The following is a 15,656-nucleotide window of genomic DNA, read 5'->3' as shown; positions in this document are numbered from 1 at the left end:
CTTTAAAATGTTATGCTAAGTGAAAGAAGCCAGTCACAAAAGACCAGATATTATGACTGCATTTATGTGAAATGCCCCCCCCCCCCCATAGGCATATCCCTGGAGGCATATCCATACAGAAAGCAGATTAGTGACTGCCTGGGGCTAGGGAGGGAGGACAGGGAGGGGGCACTGGGAAAGGGAGGAGACTGTTAATGGGTATGGGTTTAAAGTCCTACAATTGGCTCCTCTCTGAGGGGGTGTGGCCAGGCCCTGGGGGCATGACTGAACTCCTGGGTGGCACAAGCCAGTTTAAAGCCTGTCTGAGGTGCAGCAGCCCAGGCTGTAGTGGCTATTACACTTGGAGGCATGGAGGAGTGCGCTTGCCTCTGCAGTGTGGGCTCTTTACGGGGTTGTAAGTGTCATCAGAAGCACCAGAGCCCAGCTGAGACCTCAGCAGCCAATGGCAAGCCGTCCCCCGCAGAAAAGCAAGTCGAGGCAGACGCTGCAGCTCGGTGCTGTGCGGGGAGTGGAGGAATCCTGAGCCCCATGCCGCCCCTGCCCCCGCCGCCCCTGCCCTGCTCTGCAGGACTTTCCGGTGGAGATGCTGGTGGAGATCTTCGCCTCACTTCCCGGCAGCGACCTGCCCAGCCTGGCCCAGGTCTGCACCAAATTCCACCACATCCTGCACACTGACAGCATCTGGAGAAGGCGCTGCCGCGAGGAGTTTGGCATTCGTGAAAATTTGCAGAACCCGGAGATGATCAGTATGTCTTATCGAGAAGTCTATGCGAAGCTGTTCCCATACAGACACATTTTGGGGTTGTGGCAGCTAAATTATAGCTGTAGAACACTGCTGAATGTCGTGGTGGACGGCTTATGCATTACTGGTTGGTCGTACAGGCCTTCCCTTAACACCCATGTGCATGGCCCAATACATTTCAAGCCCTCGTTCCGAATTCGCCTGATGGAGCGGAAATCAGCCACGGTGGAGTGCATAGCAGGCCTCCTCAGCAGGCCCCACAGCGGCCACATGCAGATTCAGAAGGACAGGCTCACCATCCAGTGCAAGAGGACAGACCACGGAACGGATTCACCAACGCTGCTTAGGGGAGAACGGGGGCGGGGTCGGGTGCAGGAGGACAGACAGTGGTATGACTGCCTGACCTACCGCCGCCTCTACCTCCCGCCTCGCCACTCGGACGACCTCATCCGGCCAGGCCTCTTCCAATACTACTATGATACCTTCAGCCTAAAGATTGCCATGCTCAGCTTCCATGGGAAGTATGCCAGGGTCACCAATATCACGGGAGACTCCAGCGGGATGTTAGAGATCCACCTCAGGCGCCGCATCCAGCTGCCAGATGGCGAGTTCTTCCGCAACTTCAACGAGCTCTCCCGCGTGGTCCGGGAGATGGACGAGCAGGTGACCCGGGAGCAGCAGCAGCAGCAGCAAGAAGACCGGACTGAGGACAGCCAGGGCCATGGCTGGCAGAGCCCTGCCCAGCCCAGCGCCGGGGAGTCCGGGGCCGCAGCTTCGGAGGAGCAGCCGGTCCCGTTTGTGCTGCCTGTGGGCGTGCGCTCAATAGACCAGAACTACCCCCGGACCTGCAGGATGTGTTTCTATGGCGTGGACACTGTTACTGTTGGCTTACGTGGCTTCTCCTATACCAGGCACTTACCTGGAGTCTTCATCCTGTTCAATGAGAACCACGTCGGGTTCATCTGGCTGGAGGCGAAATACTTCTTCCTGTATGGCAGAGTCCAGAACACCTTCCAGAATGTGGAGGCGCCATCCCCGCAGGCCTTCCTGGAGATGCTCAAAAACACTCAGTCCGGACCCCCTGGGAGGAGCAGCTTGCATGCACTTTGAAGATTTGACCTTCTGACCAGGTTACCCACCTTTGTTTGTTTTTATAATCCTCACCCGAGGGTATTTTCCCATTGATGTTTAGAGAGAGTGGGGGAGAGAGGGAAAGACAGAAATAATTGATGTGAGAGAAACACATCAGTTGGTTGCCTCCTGCCCAAGCCCGGACCAGGGCCAGGCTGGGTAGGAGTCAGCAACTGAGGTAGAAATAAACCTTAGACCAATGGTCTCAACCTTCCTAATGCCGCGACCCTTTAATACAGTTCCTCATGTTGTGGCGACCCCCAATTTCATTGTTACCAATTGAACATAATTAAAGCATAGTGATTAATCACAAAAACAATACGTAATTATATATGTGTTTTCCGATGGTCTTAGGTGACCCCTGTGAAAGGGTCGTTCGACCCACAGGTTGAGAACCGCTACCTTAGACCTTTCCATCCACAGGTCTAGGCTCTATCCATTGAGCCAAACCAGCTAGGGCTGAGCATGTCTTTTTAAAAAGAAAGAAAGAAAAAGGAAAGATCCTAAAATTAGATAGTGGTAATTGTTAGATTGTACAACTCTGAATATAATAAAAACCACTGAATTGTACATTTTATTGTATTTTTTAATTACATCTTTATTGTTCAGATTAAAAAAAAGAAATGTATATGTTAAAATCGGAATCTCTAGTATCTCAGAATGTGACAGTATTTGGAGATAGGATCTTTAAAGAGGTAATTGAGGTAATATGAGGGGGTCTTTTGTGGGGCTTAATCCAATATGTCTTGTACCTTTAAGAACATGTGAGACACACCAGACATGGGTACACAGAGAGGAAAGACCATGTGAGGACATACCAAGTAGGTGGTCATCTGCAAGCCAAAAAGAGAGGTCTCAGAAGATAGCAATCCTGCTGACATCGTGATCTCCAACTTCCAGCTAGCAGAACTGTGAAAAAATAAATTTCAGTTATGTAAGCTACACAGTTTGTGGTATTTTCTTATGACAGACCTAGCAAGTTATTATAGTGACTAAATTGAAATTGTCTGAGTAGTAGAAAGTGACAAAAAGCCACAAAACATGCAAAAATCTATTGTATGCTTTGCCCTATTTAAGATAGTGCTTCTCAGAAAATTAATGGATTATCAACTACTTTAAGTCTAAGACAAAATGCAAATTTGCTTCCCCCTATGTTCAACAGTATGTCCTACCAACAAAAATTTAAAATATCAATTGTAAGTAATATATAAATTAAAGTATAGAAAATATAATTTATATAGACCTGCAGAATAAAGGTATTATTAAAAATTTGCCTTATGTGAAAAATATAGTCTATCTTTGTTTATTTATATAATGAACACTTAAAGTTATTATTTGGTAAAACATTTCTTCATGTTTATATGGCTACATTTGACTAATTAAAAAACCCTAAGTAAATACAGGATTTTAAAAGTAAACCATAATAAGTTTAATAGTTTTGTACATTTATAAATAACATATTTCACATAAAAATTGCCCAGTTTCATTTATTGATTACAGATAATGGAAATCCTTATTGGCTTTGCCTTGAAATTTTATTTACAATGACTTTGGTTGCAGATAAGCTTCACTTAAAATTTCAGGGCTGTCATATGTGAACGGAATGCTCTCAATCTTTATGACAGTAAACTGGGATTTAAGGATGATACATCCAATATTATTGTGAAGATTAATATAGATAGATAGACACAGAGTTGTATAACAACTGATATGTAATCTTTAAGGCATGATTCCCAAAGATATTACATAGTTAATATCAGCCTTCTATTTAATAAGCAGTTGATTATTTTTAATTAAAATTTTTTTAATTTATTAAGCAAAACACTTCAGTCTGGCCAATTCCTCATTATTATTTAGTAGGTCCATCATTATTCCCTAATCAAATTGTAATCTATCCATAAACTCTCCATGTAAAATTTTGTGTCTTCATGCCTCCATCCTAATTCATGTCTGATATGCCCTCCTTACTTGCTTCTTTGCTTGTCAAGGATAGTAAAATACACCACACCCAAATATGCCTCTTTGACATAAGGATTATTTTGAGAAACAGCAAATGCAGGAGAAACTCTAAAAATAGAAGTTACCCTTATGTAAGAGAAATTTACATTAGAAAGGGGTTTTTCCCAGGAGGAGAGCTAGTAGCACAGATCACCTTTCTTTCCAGAGAGACTTATGTGCACAGTTGGGCAAGTTTTGTTTCAACCCATGAAACAGGAGATCACCAGTTTGATTCCCAATCAGGGTACATGCCCGGGTTGGGGGCTCGATCCCAGGTAGGGTGCCTGCAGGAGGCAGCCAATCAATGTTTCTCTCTCATCAATGTTTCTATCTCTCTACCGTGCTCCCTTCCTCTCTAAAGTCAATAAAGACATATTTTAAATAAGTAAATAAAATTACTCTTCAAATAAATTTTACTAAATAGACTGTATTGGTGTTGAACTAGCTTTCTAAGGCCAACCTGGAGCTACTCCTACCCAGGGTGCCACATCAGTAAACTGAAAGTTATATAACTTCCGTGTCCCTGTAAATGCTCACCTCCACTAGAAATGCATTATATTCAGGCAGGCAGTTCCCAAACACAAAGATAATGCTGGGCCTTCTCACACTAAGCATGGCTGACTCTGTGGCCACTGCCAACCAGATATTTTCTATTTTTGTTCATTGTTTTGTATTCTTTATCCAATAAAAACTTTCTGCCTCTGACCCATGATGTAGTACTGACTCAGGGTTGTTTTATTGAGCAGGGTTATTTCTTCCCCAGGTCCTTGTCCAGATGGATTCCAAGAATGAAGCCCCAAACAAAATATGGCAGGTGAAAATTACAGAAAGTTTATTGCAAGCAAACAATATGTCTAAAACCTTAATTCTAAATTCTAAGCCTTAAACTCTGTCCCTCTTGGTGCTGAGGGGCAGAGGAGCCACCTAAGAAAAGTGTCCTCTCAGTTCCTAATCCTAAGACTCTGTCCCTCCTCGATGGACAGAGAGGCCCCAAGGAAGGGTGATCACTGCTTTCTTTGTCTCGTGGTATTAAATAGGCTGGGGACCCTCCTTTTCTACCGTGGGACCTTAGCCCTGTAATCAGCTCCCATGACCCCCACATCCACACTTTTCCTTGTTTGGTCATCTTACCTGTTTAGGTTGGAGTCACTTTTGATTTATCTTGTGGTTTTCTCCCAGTTATGCTGGCAGAGATGTCTTATCTTATAGCTCTCCCAGCTGCTCAGGTCAGGGCTACTGTTGGTCTGAATTATGGTAACTTTAATTGCTCAGGCCAGAGATACTCCTGTCTGTCCTTGGTTTATGGCTGTTTTAATTGCTCAGGGCAGAAATATTTCTATCTGCCTGTGGCATTTCTCTATCCTCTGTACAAGTAAGACAAGCATCCTGGCGTCTTCAAGTCTCTATCTATGTATTCCTCTCCCATGGACCCTCCTCATTCCATAAACCTTCCTAATTAAGCTAGCTAGCTAACCCTTTCAGTTCTCTGAAAGACTATCCACTTCATGAAGTGTTTATACATGATGTTAGAATCACCTAAATATTCTACTTTAATCACTTTTATTAGCAATTGGTTGCAGGCTAATGGTTATATATATCGAGTTTTTTTCATGCAACCAAAATTTTTTTAATAAATCTTTATGATTGAAAGTATTATATATGTCCCTTTTTCTCCCCCATTGCCCCTGCCTCCCCCCCCCCCCCCGCCCAGGCCTTCACCACCCATTGTCTATGTCCTTGAGTTATGCATATACTCATATGAGTTCATTGCCAACCAACAATTTTGAGCACTTCCCACTTCCAGGGCACTATTACAGGTTTAAAAATCAGTGAATTAGCAATATAGCTTCCTTGTTCTCGTAGACCTTGCATCCAGACCTTGAAGATGTATAAAACACAAGTAAGCAAATTAAGAAAATATTTCAGATGGCTATATGTGAATAAAATAGAACAAAAAATTATACAATTTAATGGGTAGTGGTAAAGGTTAGAGAGGCTTCTGAGAAAGAGCCAAACATGAATTAGAAAAGATCAAGCATTCCAGGCAGAGAGAAGAGCAATGCAAAGGCCTAATGCAAATGATCTTGACATATTCAAGGAAGCATAAGAAAGCAATAATGCAGTCCTTATTTAAATCAAGTGCCATTCAAATATAATTGTAGGCTTTATGGTTTCTTTTCTAAAGAGGCTTACAATAACAATGGGACATGATATTGGATATTGGAGTGAAATCACTTGCATCTGTACTCAACAGACTTCAATGTGTGCTGTTGGAATTAGAGAAGACCAGTTTTCTTCACAGCCTCTATTTCTGAATCAGGGAGGTTGGAGCTGAAATAGAAGCAACAAAAAATTAAACCCGACTTCTTCAAGGCAGGAATCCTATTAGGATAACATTTAAGAAATTAGTAATATACTTTACCAAGTCTGTGGATGGATATCCTATATAATAAAAGCCTAATATGCAAATTGTCCCCTTGACTGGGAGTCTGGCCACACTCACTGCATCTCTGCTGTACTCAGGCAGATGGGGCACACACAGGGGCCTGGACACCCAGGGATTTCCCAGGGTCCAGAGGTCTGGGACCTGCCCTGCCACGCTTGTGCTTTGATAGCCAGCCAGGCCTAGGGACCACACTCATGCATGAATTTTATGCACCGAACCTCTACCTTTAATATGTAGATATAGATAGATATAGATATTACTGTTTTGTTCTTGTCTGCCTTCTATTTTATCTACATGACTGCTTTTCTATGAGTGGAGTTTTCAGTATGTCTTTTCCTCTATTCTATATTTCTCTTATCCCATGAGATATGTGATTTTTCTTCATTATTCATGATTTGTCAATTTATAAATATATCAAAATTCTTGTTGAAATTTTTTAGATATACACTATATTTTAGAATTGTTACACTGAGAATTGAAGAGAATACATATCTATTTTAAACAGAGAATTATTAGACTAATTTCTCTGTTCTCAAAATTATAATTTAATTAAAGTAGTCTAAAATGTCACTAGATTTTACTTTTTAGCTTTGTTGAATCATCAAAGTTTTTAGTAAGTTGAGTATATGGAAAAAGTGAATATATATCTATCTCTGTCAGTCCTTTCATTTAAAATTATGCAACAAATTATAAAATTACTGGAGCAAAAATATTCAAATGTCTCTTCCTAAACTCCATAGCATGACTTTTTAGCCTCACTGCTCAAATATATTTTATGGATATCTCATCTACAGTTTCTCACCTTTCCCAATTGACTGTAAGTCTGAGATTTCTCACACCTGGCAAATAAGAGCCCAGGCCATAGCACAAATAATCTGCCAATCACTTAGCCAGCAATGAGAGAAACATTGTTCTTCCTCTACAAGGAGGCAAAAAAATTGAAGTCCCTAGCAGCTCCCAAGTGTAATTTATGCTATCAAAGAACATACTGAATATAATCCTTGAAAAGGAGGTGCTAGATATGTTGAGTCTTAAAAAGTATACCTTGACCCTCAAAAAACAACAACAATCAAATATGATTTTCTCTGATTATCTTTTAGTTTAACAACAGTAAGAACTCTGTTCACTGTTTTGACAAATATTCTGATACCCTGAATGGCAAGCTGGAACTCTCATTTTGTCCTATGAAGTTTAAAGGATAAAATTCACTGACTAGAAAGTTTTAAGCAAAAGCATGGAAGTTTATTGCAAGCATATACAAACTCCCCCCTGGGGAGGGATTCCCCTTTGGGGAAAATTTGATCTCCCCCCAAATGGGAAAAACCTAGTCCAGTGAGTCTCTTTGTCTATGGGTTTATAAATGCTCATAGTTTCTTTATCTGTTCATCTCACTTACTAATCGGACCTTTCCTTATTTTTATGTCCCCTGTCTTTTTCCTACTTGGCCACTTTCCTTCTTTTCCCTGCATGGTATCAGTTTCAGTTTCAAAGCTCACCTGGTGCCCCCCTCTGCTTCTTCCCGGTATCTTTTAACATTCTTGTAAACAATCCGGTTGCTTGGAGTGTCTCTGCCCATCATGTGTGCATCCCTTTCCCAAGAACACTCCCCCCCTTCCCGCCCCCCCCCCCCACCTTTTCCCTAAAACTGCCTTTCCTATCTCTGAAATCCTCTCAATACTAAACTAGACTAAGGAGAAAGTTTCAAGGGAAAATTGGAGGTCTATCAAGCCCACATCAGCCTAGCTTGATTCTAAAATTGTTAGTTATTATTATTATTAATAAAGTTTATCTAGCTTATCACATGAGACATTTTCAACCTCCACACTGTTTTAAACTTTCATGATGAAATGTATAGGGGTAGAATGATCACCTTAGGTCTTATGCATTACAAGTATATAATGCAAATTATTTTTCAACATTAGCAGGAATCACATGAAGCATCCTGGAGAATATGGAATAATGGGCTAGTAATGTTCCCCTGATATCCTGTGGAGAAATATGCTTTTTTCCAAGGTTCAGCTGAATCAATCTAGGTTGTGTCTTCAAAGGAAAAAAATAACATGTACACACACATTCCAGATGATCATTCATATTCATAAAAGATATTATTAAAGTAGAAAAAGTATAACTTCTAGTATTTGATATAGACATGTTGGTTGAATTGATAAGTTTAAAATATCCATGAATTAATATTTGGAAAACTAAATGCAGGTGATTATATATATATATATATATATATATATATATACTCCAAAGTGATTTTATTTTATTAATTCAATTAATTGAATGTAAGAAAATAAACATTTCATTATATGCCAAATATTCATTTTTGCCTGGTGTTTTCATTGCAATTATAAAGGGGAAATTTTGTCTCAAACTTTAAAAAAACACACAACTGACCACTTACACATATTCAAATATTTACAAACTATAGCAAAATAATTTCTGGTGATGTTAATTTAGTTTGTTCTTTCAGGTTAAATATTCATTTAAATTTATTTTCCATAAAATTTGAAAATATTCCTAATTTAAAAATTTATTGATTTAATGCATAATTTGAAATCATAGTTTTAAAGAGTTTAATAGTTATAAAACATATTTATCAATAGAAATTTTAAATTCAAATAATTTCTATCATTCCATTAAAATACTTTTTATATTTTGATGGTAAACTGAAGTTTTCATAGTACAAGGCAAATATGATTATTAATTCAGTTGAATTTTGCTAAGTGGTTGACATTTTATATCATCATTCTACTCCATTAGAATAAACATAACAACTCTAAAAAACTCTTAACTATCCAATTGCAAATTTTGCTCTTGGTGAGTCAAATTAGTTGATTAACTGAAGAAAACTGCAGATAAATTTACAATAAGAACAGTTTTGCCACAGTTAGTACTTCACAGTTCTACAAATTCTGTAATATTAGAGGCAGTTTTGAAAAGTCTAACTACCATGCCACTGCAACGGCTCAACAACCCAGCTCACTTGCCAAATAGGATGCCTTTTTCTCATTAATCTGCTCATACATCTAGAAGGTGTTTTTACTAATTCATAGAGAAATCCAATATAGTAATATAACAGTGTTTAACAACATTTTCCAAGCATATGCAGCATCCCATTAGGTTACTTGGTAATATTCTAATACTCTTTTTCTCTTTCAGCATTTTCTTTTGAGTTTTGCATGAATGTTGACAGGTCCTGACATTCTGTGCTCAATATACCTTAATGGTATTTTATGCACTATGGAGACTTGGGAAATAAGAGTGACAAACGAAGCAGGACATCACTCTGAAGAATGTAATTTGTATTGATATATTTCAAGCCTGACTTATCCAGAGTTATATTGAAACCAAAATGCGGGGCGTTGTTTCAGTCCGAGTTATTGTCTCATGAAATAAAAAAATAAAGTCACAGACAAAAATGATGAATGGAACCAATGTTTATTGGGAGAAGCCAGTGCTGGCAAAGGTGTAGTTGGGGTTCCAGGAGCAGGCCAGTGTCTGGAGCTTCCTTTCCATGTGACCGTCAGGAGGGACCTAGAGAGTATGATGCTAAGCAAAATAAGCCAGTCAGAGAAAGACAAGTATGATATGATCTCACTTATATGTGGAATCTAATGAACAAAATAAATTGATGAACAAAATAGGTACAGAGGCATGGATGCATGGAGTACACCGACAGATCTCAGAGGGTAGGGAGGAGGGGAGACGGGCAGAAAATAACCAAATAATTTATATGCAAATATGCATAGCCCGTGGACAGAGACAATAGTGTGGTGAAAGCCTGGGGTGGGATGGGAATGGGGTGGGTGCATCAATGGGGAAAAACAGGGGACACCTGTTATACTTTCAACATTAAAGACAAATTGAAGAAACAACGAAAAACATGCCTTAATTTTTGAGTCTCTCTGCTCTGTATGACTTTCTTAGAAATAGCCCAACTTTGCAGCTTTTGAAGGAATTCAGAATTCAATTGGGGAAATTCTCAATAATGAAAAATAAAAGTGCAAAATACAACCTCAGCTGTCCCTCTCCAATTTTTAATGTTTATTTCAAAGCAAGATAAGCTACTAAGCACAGTTGTTGAGCACCTGCTGTTCAATACTGTCAACACTCAGACCCCTCTTGACGTGATTTACAGCACAGAAAACATTTCTGAATGTAGCCTTTGGAAAAATTATTCTATGTGCCTATCAAGCAGCACAGACATGATTGGCTATGTCCCCTTCTTGAGACACCCCTTCTTGGAATCCGTCATATTATATTCTAACATACCCCTGCCTCCATGACATAACTCATTACCTACCACAGCTTTTGATGCTTCTTCAATATTCCCACTTAACAATGAACTCCAAGATTAGCCACCAGAGTTTTTTCAGCCCTAACTGAAGAAAAAATTCTTCTATCATACAGACAACATATAGATTTGTCTAACTAATTTTAAATTCTTACAATAACCTAGTCCAAGCTACTGTCATGTCTTGGGAAACTGCAATAATTTTGTAACTAATCTTCCTGCATCCATACTTTATTTAAAGGGTTAAAACTAAAAATAGTAAATTTATTTTACAGAAAAATAAATGATCATATCGATCCCCCATAAATTGCTTCTAACGTAGTAAATGAAATCCACAGAAAAACCTGACTCTTATAAAACCATGCATGCTTATTTGTCACATCATTCTATGAATGTGGTCTCTCTCTCAAAATATATTTTTGATCTGTACTCACCCCTCCTGTGATGACATGAGATGACACAATGCTATGTGATGAAACTGGGTTGAGGTGCTATGCAAAACTGGCACAAGTTTTATTTTCCTTCACAATTTCACAGATAGAAGATTTGTTCTTACTGTAGATTTTAGCATCCTCAGCATATAATTTTTTCCCCCTTAATTTGAGAACTTTCACCTGTTCACTTACAGGAAGCACTTTATGGCTTCTCTTTGGCATGTCCGGATTGCCAGCATCACTACTTTTGTGCTTTGGGACCATTAGTAAGCAAAATAAGGGTTCTCTGGATACAAGCACTGGGATAAGGTGACTTTGATCCAAAAAAACAATTAAAAATAAAATAAACACAAAAATTTTTATTAGTACCTCTAATATCCCATGTTCCTTGATGCCTGAGTGATTCTGCCCATGTTGTCATGCCCAGACCTCACCCTCATTTCACACCTCACTTTCATTCTTCATTTTCAGCTTAAGATTTATTTACTCTGAAATGTCATCTATGCCTCTTTGAAAAATATATTTCCCTATATACATGACTATATAAGATGTTTACACGCATTGTTTAGGGAGATTTTTTTTTTGTCCCTTATGTGATAAAGGACTCTTAAAGGACAAAGAACTCTATAAAACAAGAATAAAATAGCCAACAGTTAAATTTTAAAATGTGCAAGAGATCTGTACAGACACCTTACCAAATCAGCTAAACAGTTGGCAAACAAAAACAGGAAAAGGTGCTTGGCATCTTTTGTGTTTAGATATTGCGAACTAAAATAACAATGAGATACAACAACAGATTAGGTCTACAGATTAGGATGGCTAAAATTATAAAACAAGAACAAAACAAAAAAAAAACACTCTGAGAATATAATTTTGGGAGACTGTATGAAGCAATAGGTACTCTCATTAATTGCTAGTAGGACTATAGACTTCAAACACTTTGGAAGACAGTTTGACAGTCCTGACAAAGCTAAACATAGTCTTACCATATGATCTGACAATCACACTTTTAGGTATTTCTCCAAGTGAATTTAAAAGTTCTATCCGCACAACACCTGTGTTTGAATGCCTATAGTAACTTAATATAGACCAAATTGGAAACAACATAAGGTCTTCATAAAAATAAATAAACTGGCATATCCGAACAGTAGATGATCTTAAAATATATTTATATTAGGCAATAAAAATAAATAAGCTATCTACCTATTTAAAAATATGGATGGATCTTACATTCATACTGTTGTGTGAAACAAGCCAATCTGAAGTGAATACATGTTATAATTACAAGTATATGACATTCTAGAAAAGGCAAAACTATAGTAATGGTAAAAATATATATATTAACAAATGTCATTGATTTGTGAGGAGAGGAAGAGGGTTGAATAGAAGAAAAACATTTTTAGATCAGTGAAACTATAGTTGACCCTTGAACAATTTCAAAAAATGAAGTTTATTTTACTGTGTACATTATTTAAAACACTTAAAAATTGTACTCTCTCGTATACTTTTATGTGTCTAAAATTTATTTTAATAGAAAAATTTTCAGACTTTTACTTGAATGAAAATGTGCCTTTACACCTGAGATCTAGATATGTAGATACATCAATATAAATAAATTTCATGATAAAATTATTTCTTTCTTTATTTCAATTTTTCACATTTAATATTCAAGCGGGGTTTTCATTGACTATTCCTGTTCTCAAAATACGTAGTGAAAATATCATTTGCCTTGAGTTGAAAAAAACCTCCACTTTCCCCTGACTCTGAGTTCTTACCCATGATTCCTCAGGACCCAGGAACTTATTTGATTTAGCACTATGGCCTTGTCCTAATTGTTTGGGGAAATTTCTGTATGGCATATTGATAAGGGATAACTAACTAGCTTAAGATAGAAGGGGGAGGGGGTCCAAGAATGATGGCGGAATTTCCGGCTTGCACAGTTAAAAGCAGCCCTGACCTGAGCAGCTGGGAGAGCCATAAGTGTAATAAATAATGTCCGGCAAGGACAACTGAGAGAGGGTCCTTGGGAAATGAATGCATAGATGGGGACTTGGAGATGCCAAAATGAGGAATGTGGCAAGATAAGGGGAGAGAAAGAAGGGGGCACCATGTGGGCTTTGAGCTTTGAAATTGATACCATGTAGCAGAATGACCAGTGAGGAAAGCACAGGGGTCCTAAATCAAGGAAGGGTCCAATTAGAAAGGATCAGAGTCAGACAAAGAACTGCAGCATATATAAACTGGAAACAAAGGGACATGAGACATATTTTCTTAGATTGATTTTCACATTAGAGAGAGAAAAAGAGCAGGCTTTTTCCATTTGGGGGTCCTTCCACAGAGGATCCCCTTTGTGGAACCCCATGCCCAGTTGGAGTTTGTTATTTGCTTCCAACAAACTTCTACATTTTTTTTTTTTTAATTGAAGAAGTCTTTTTGTCTGTGAGTTTATTCTTCAAACGTCTTGAGGACAAGGACCCATGAGAAGAGGTCTGCACCTCAAACCCCATGTTTCAATATTAAATATTTTAAATGTCACCAGTGAATAGTTACATACCATCCGCAGCATTCCTTCCAGAGTAGAATGATGGCAGTTTTTCATAGCAGATGTAATTCAGAAATTATTGTACTTTCAGGCAATGTGTTTGGTTACTTTTCTGCAGGTACCAGGTAACAAACTATTTTTGTTGAAAACAACCATTGGCTGATAATAAGTTTTGTTATATTGATATTGCTATTCTTAAGCAAGTAGTTCATTGTTGAAATGTATTTTGTTATTTATTTACAAGAAGACTAGAAATATAATTTTTCTATATTATTTGAACATTTTATAAAATTACTGTGTAATATCCAAATAATTGTATTTCCTATGTCTTAATTAAAACAATAATTCATTGCATTTCTTTCTACTAATAGTTTTTTTTTTCTGAAAAAAGAAATAGTTGAGTAAAAAATCATGTTAGTCAATGACAATTGCATGGCTTTGTTGTTTACTGCTATTGCATTCTATAAGGATATTTTTAATTTATTGATTTTAGAGAAGTAAGAAAGAGAGATAGAGAGACATCAACTTGTTGTTCCACTTATTTATGAATTCATTGGTTGATTCTTGCATGTGTCCTGACCTGGGATTGAACCCAAAACATTGGCATATTGTGACAGTGCTATAACCAATTTAACTATCTGGCCAGGGCCTATAAATAGTTTTTTAGTTAGATTCACTATGATGTGTGAGAGATTAAACCATTTTGTAACAAAAAATCATGTTTTAATACATCATTGTGTCCACTATGATATGAATATTTAATGTTCTGGATGTCTGAATATATGTATTAGTTTATTTAGAATAAGTAATTTATTAATATCACTAAGCAATAGACTATGATAGAGAAACAATTTTGAAAAATACCTTTCCCACAGAGTATTTATTCCCAGTATTCATAACTTAGACAAGTTATAAGAATAATTCTTTCAGCCCTGGCCAGTGAGTTCAGTGGTTAGAGTGCCAGCCCTTACACTTACAGGGTCTCAGGTATGATTCCCAGGATAGGACACATGCCTAGGTTGCAGGTTCATTCTGTGGTCCCAGAGTGCATCCTAGAGGCAACCATTCAATGTGTCTTTCTCACATGGATTTTCTTTTTCTCTCTCCCCACCCCTTCCACTCACTCTTTCCTCTGTCAGCTTATAAATTCCAAGTGCATATCATGTTTTTATTTACTTAATAATGTGCTCTAATAAAAACCATTTAGAATATGTTAACAATCTGTATGTCAGCTTTACTTTATCGTTAAAAAAACTTTTAGATTCAGGTTTTTATAAACCTAGTAGTCTGGGTGTATAATCCTATATTTTATAAACCATTTCAAGGTGAATAGTGCTTTAGAAAAGCTTAGTTTTATTTTGTTCATCAGTATAGACCAGAGGCCCAATGCACAAAATTTATGCAAGGGGCTTGGCCCTAGCAGCCCCAGCTTTGTCCAGAAGGTCATCTGGAAGGTCATCTGGAAGGTCGTCGAACCGTCATTCTGCTGTTCGGATGTTTGGTCTATTTGCATATTACCCATTTATTATTATCAATATCAGACAATGGATTCTACTGAGAAAAGTAGACATTTCCTTTGCAAACACTTATTCAAAAATTTTATCAGGAAAAAGCAGAGAGATGACTTTGTTGGCTTTTCCTTTCTTGATAGTAGTGAAGCCACATCTATTCAAATAAGAACCAAAAACAAGAGTTCTTGACTGTTCCCATTATTTCAAGCACCATATTTGAAAATTTTCACCACCAGGAAGACCTCAACCAGTATGCAATCTGAACTCTTACAGGTTCATGGAAGTTAAACTTGAGACCCAAATCCTAGGTCCTCCTGAAAGAGTTAAAAGTCACTGAAATGTGATGAAATTTATCATTTTTGACTTGTTTCTCCTATTTGATTTAAAATGCTCTGTTTTGCTTTAATTGAAGTTGATTTTTCATACTAAACTAGAACCTCAGTTGATGTAGCTCCATAATTTATTTAATTACTAGCCTTTTATAGCTGAACAACATTTTTATTGAATACACCTTTTAAAATACGTAATAGTTATAATTTATACTGTTAGATA

The 15,656-nt window shown here is 37.8% G+C and overlaps 1 protein-coding gene across 1 annotated transcript; it reads left to right on the top strand.

Annotated features, from left to right (window-relative positions):
- Positions 1–348: 348 nt before the first annotated feature.
- Positions 349–2,367, top strand: LOC132226755 (F-box only protein 31-like). Its single transcript, XM_059681212.1, is given in 2 exon segments — positions 349–546; positions 548–2,367. Coding segments are annotated over 2 exon segments (1,503 nt in total). The 3' UTR covers positions 1,853–2,367.
- Positions 2,368–15,656: the final 13,289 nt, after the last annotated feature.

Source organism: Myotis daubentonii, chromosome 2 (assembly GCF_963259705.1).
Source record: "Myotis daubentonii chromosome 2, mMyoDau2.1, whole genome shotgun sequence".
Lineage (NCBI taxonomy): Eukaryota > Metazoa > Chordata > Mammalia > Chiroptera > Vespertilionidae > Myotis > Myotis daubentonii.
Note: the sequence above shows the minus strand (reverse complement) of the source record. Positions and strands in the feature narration are given on the sequence as shown.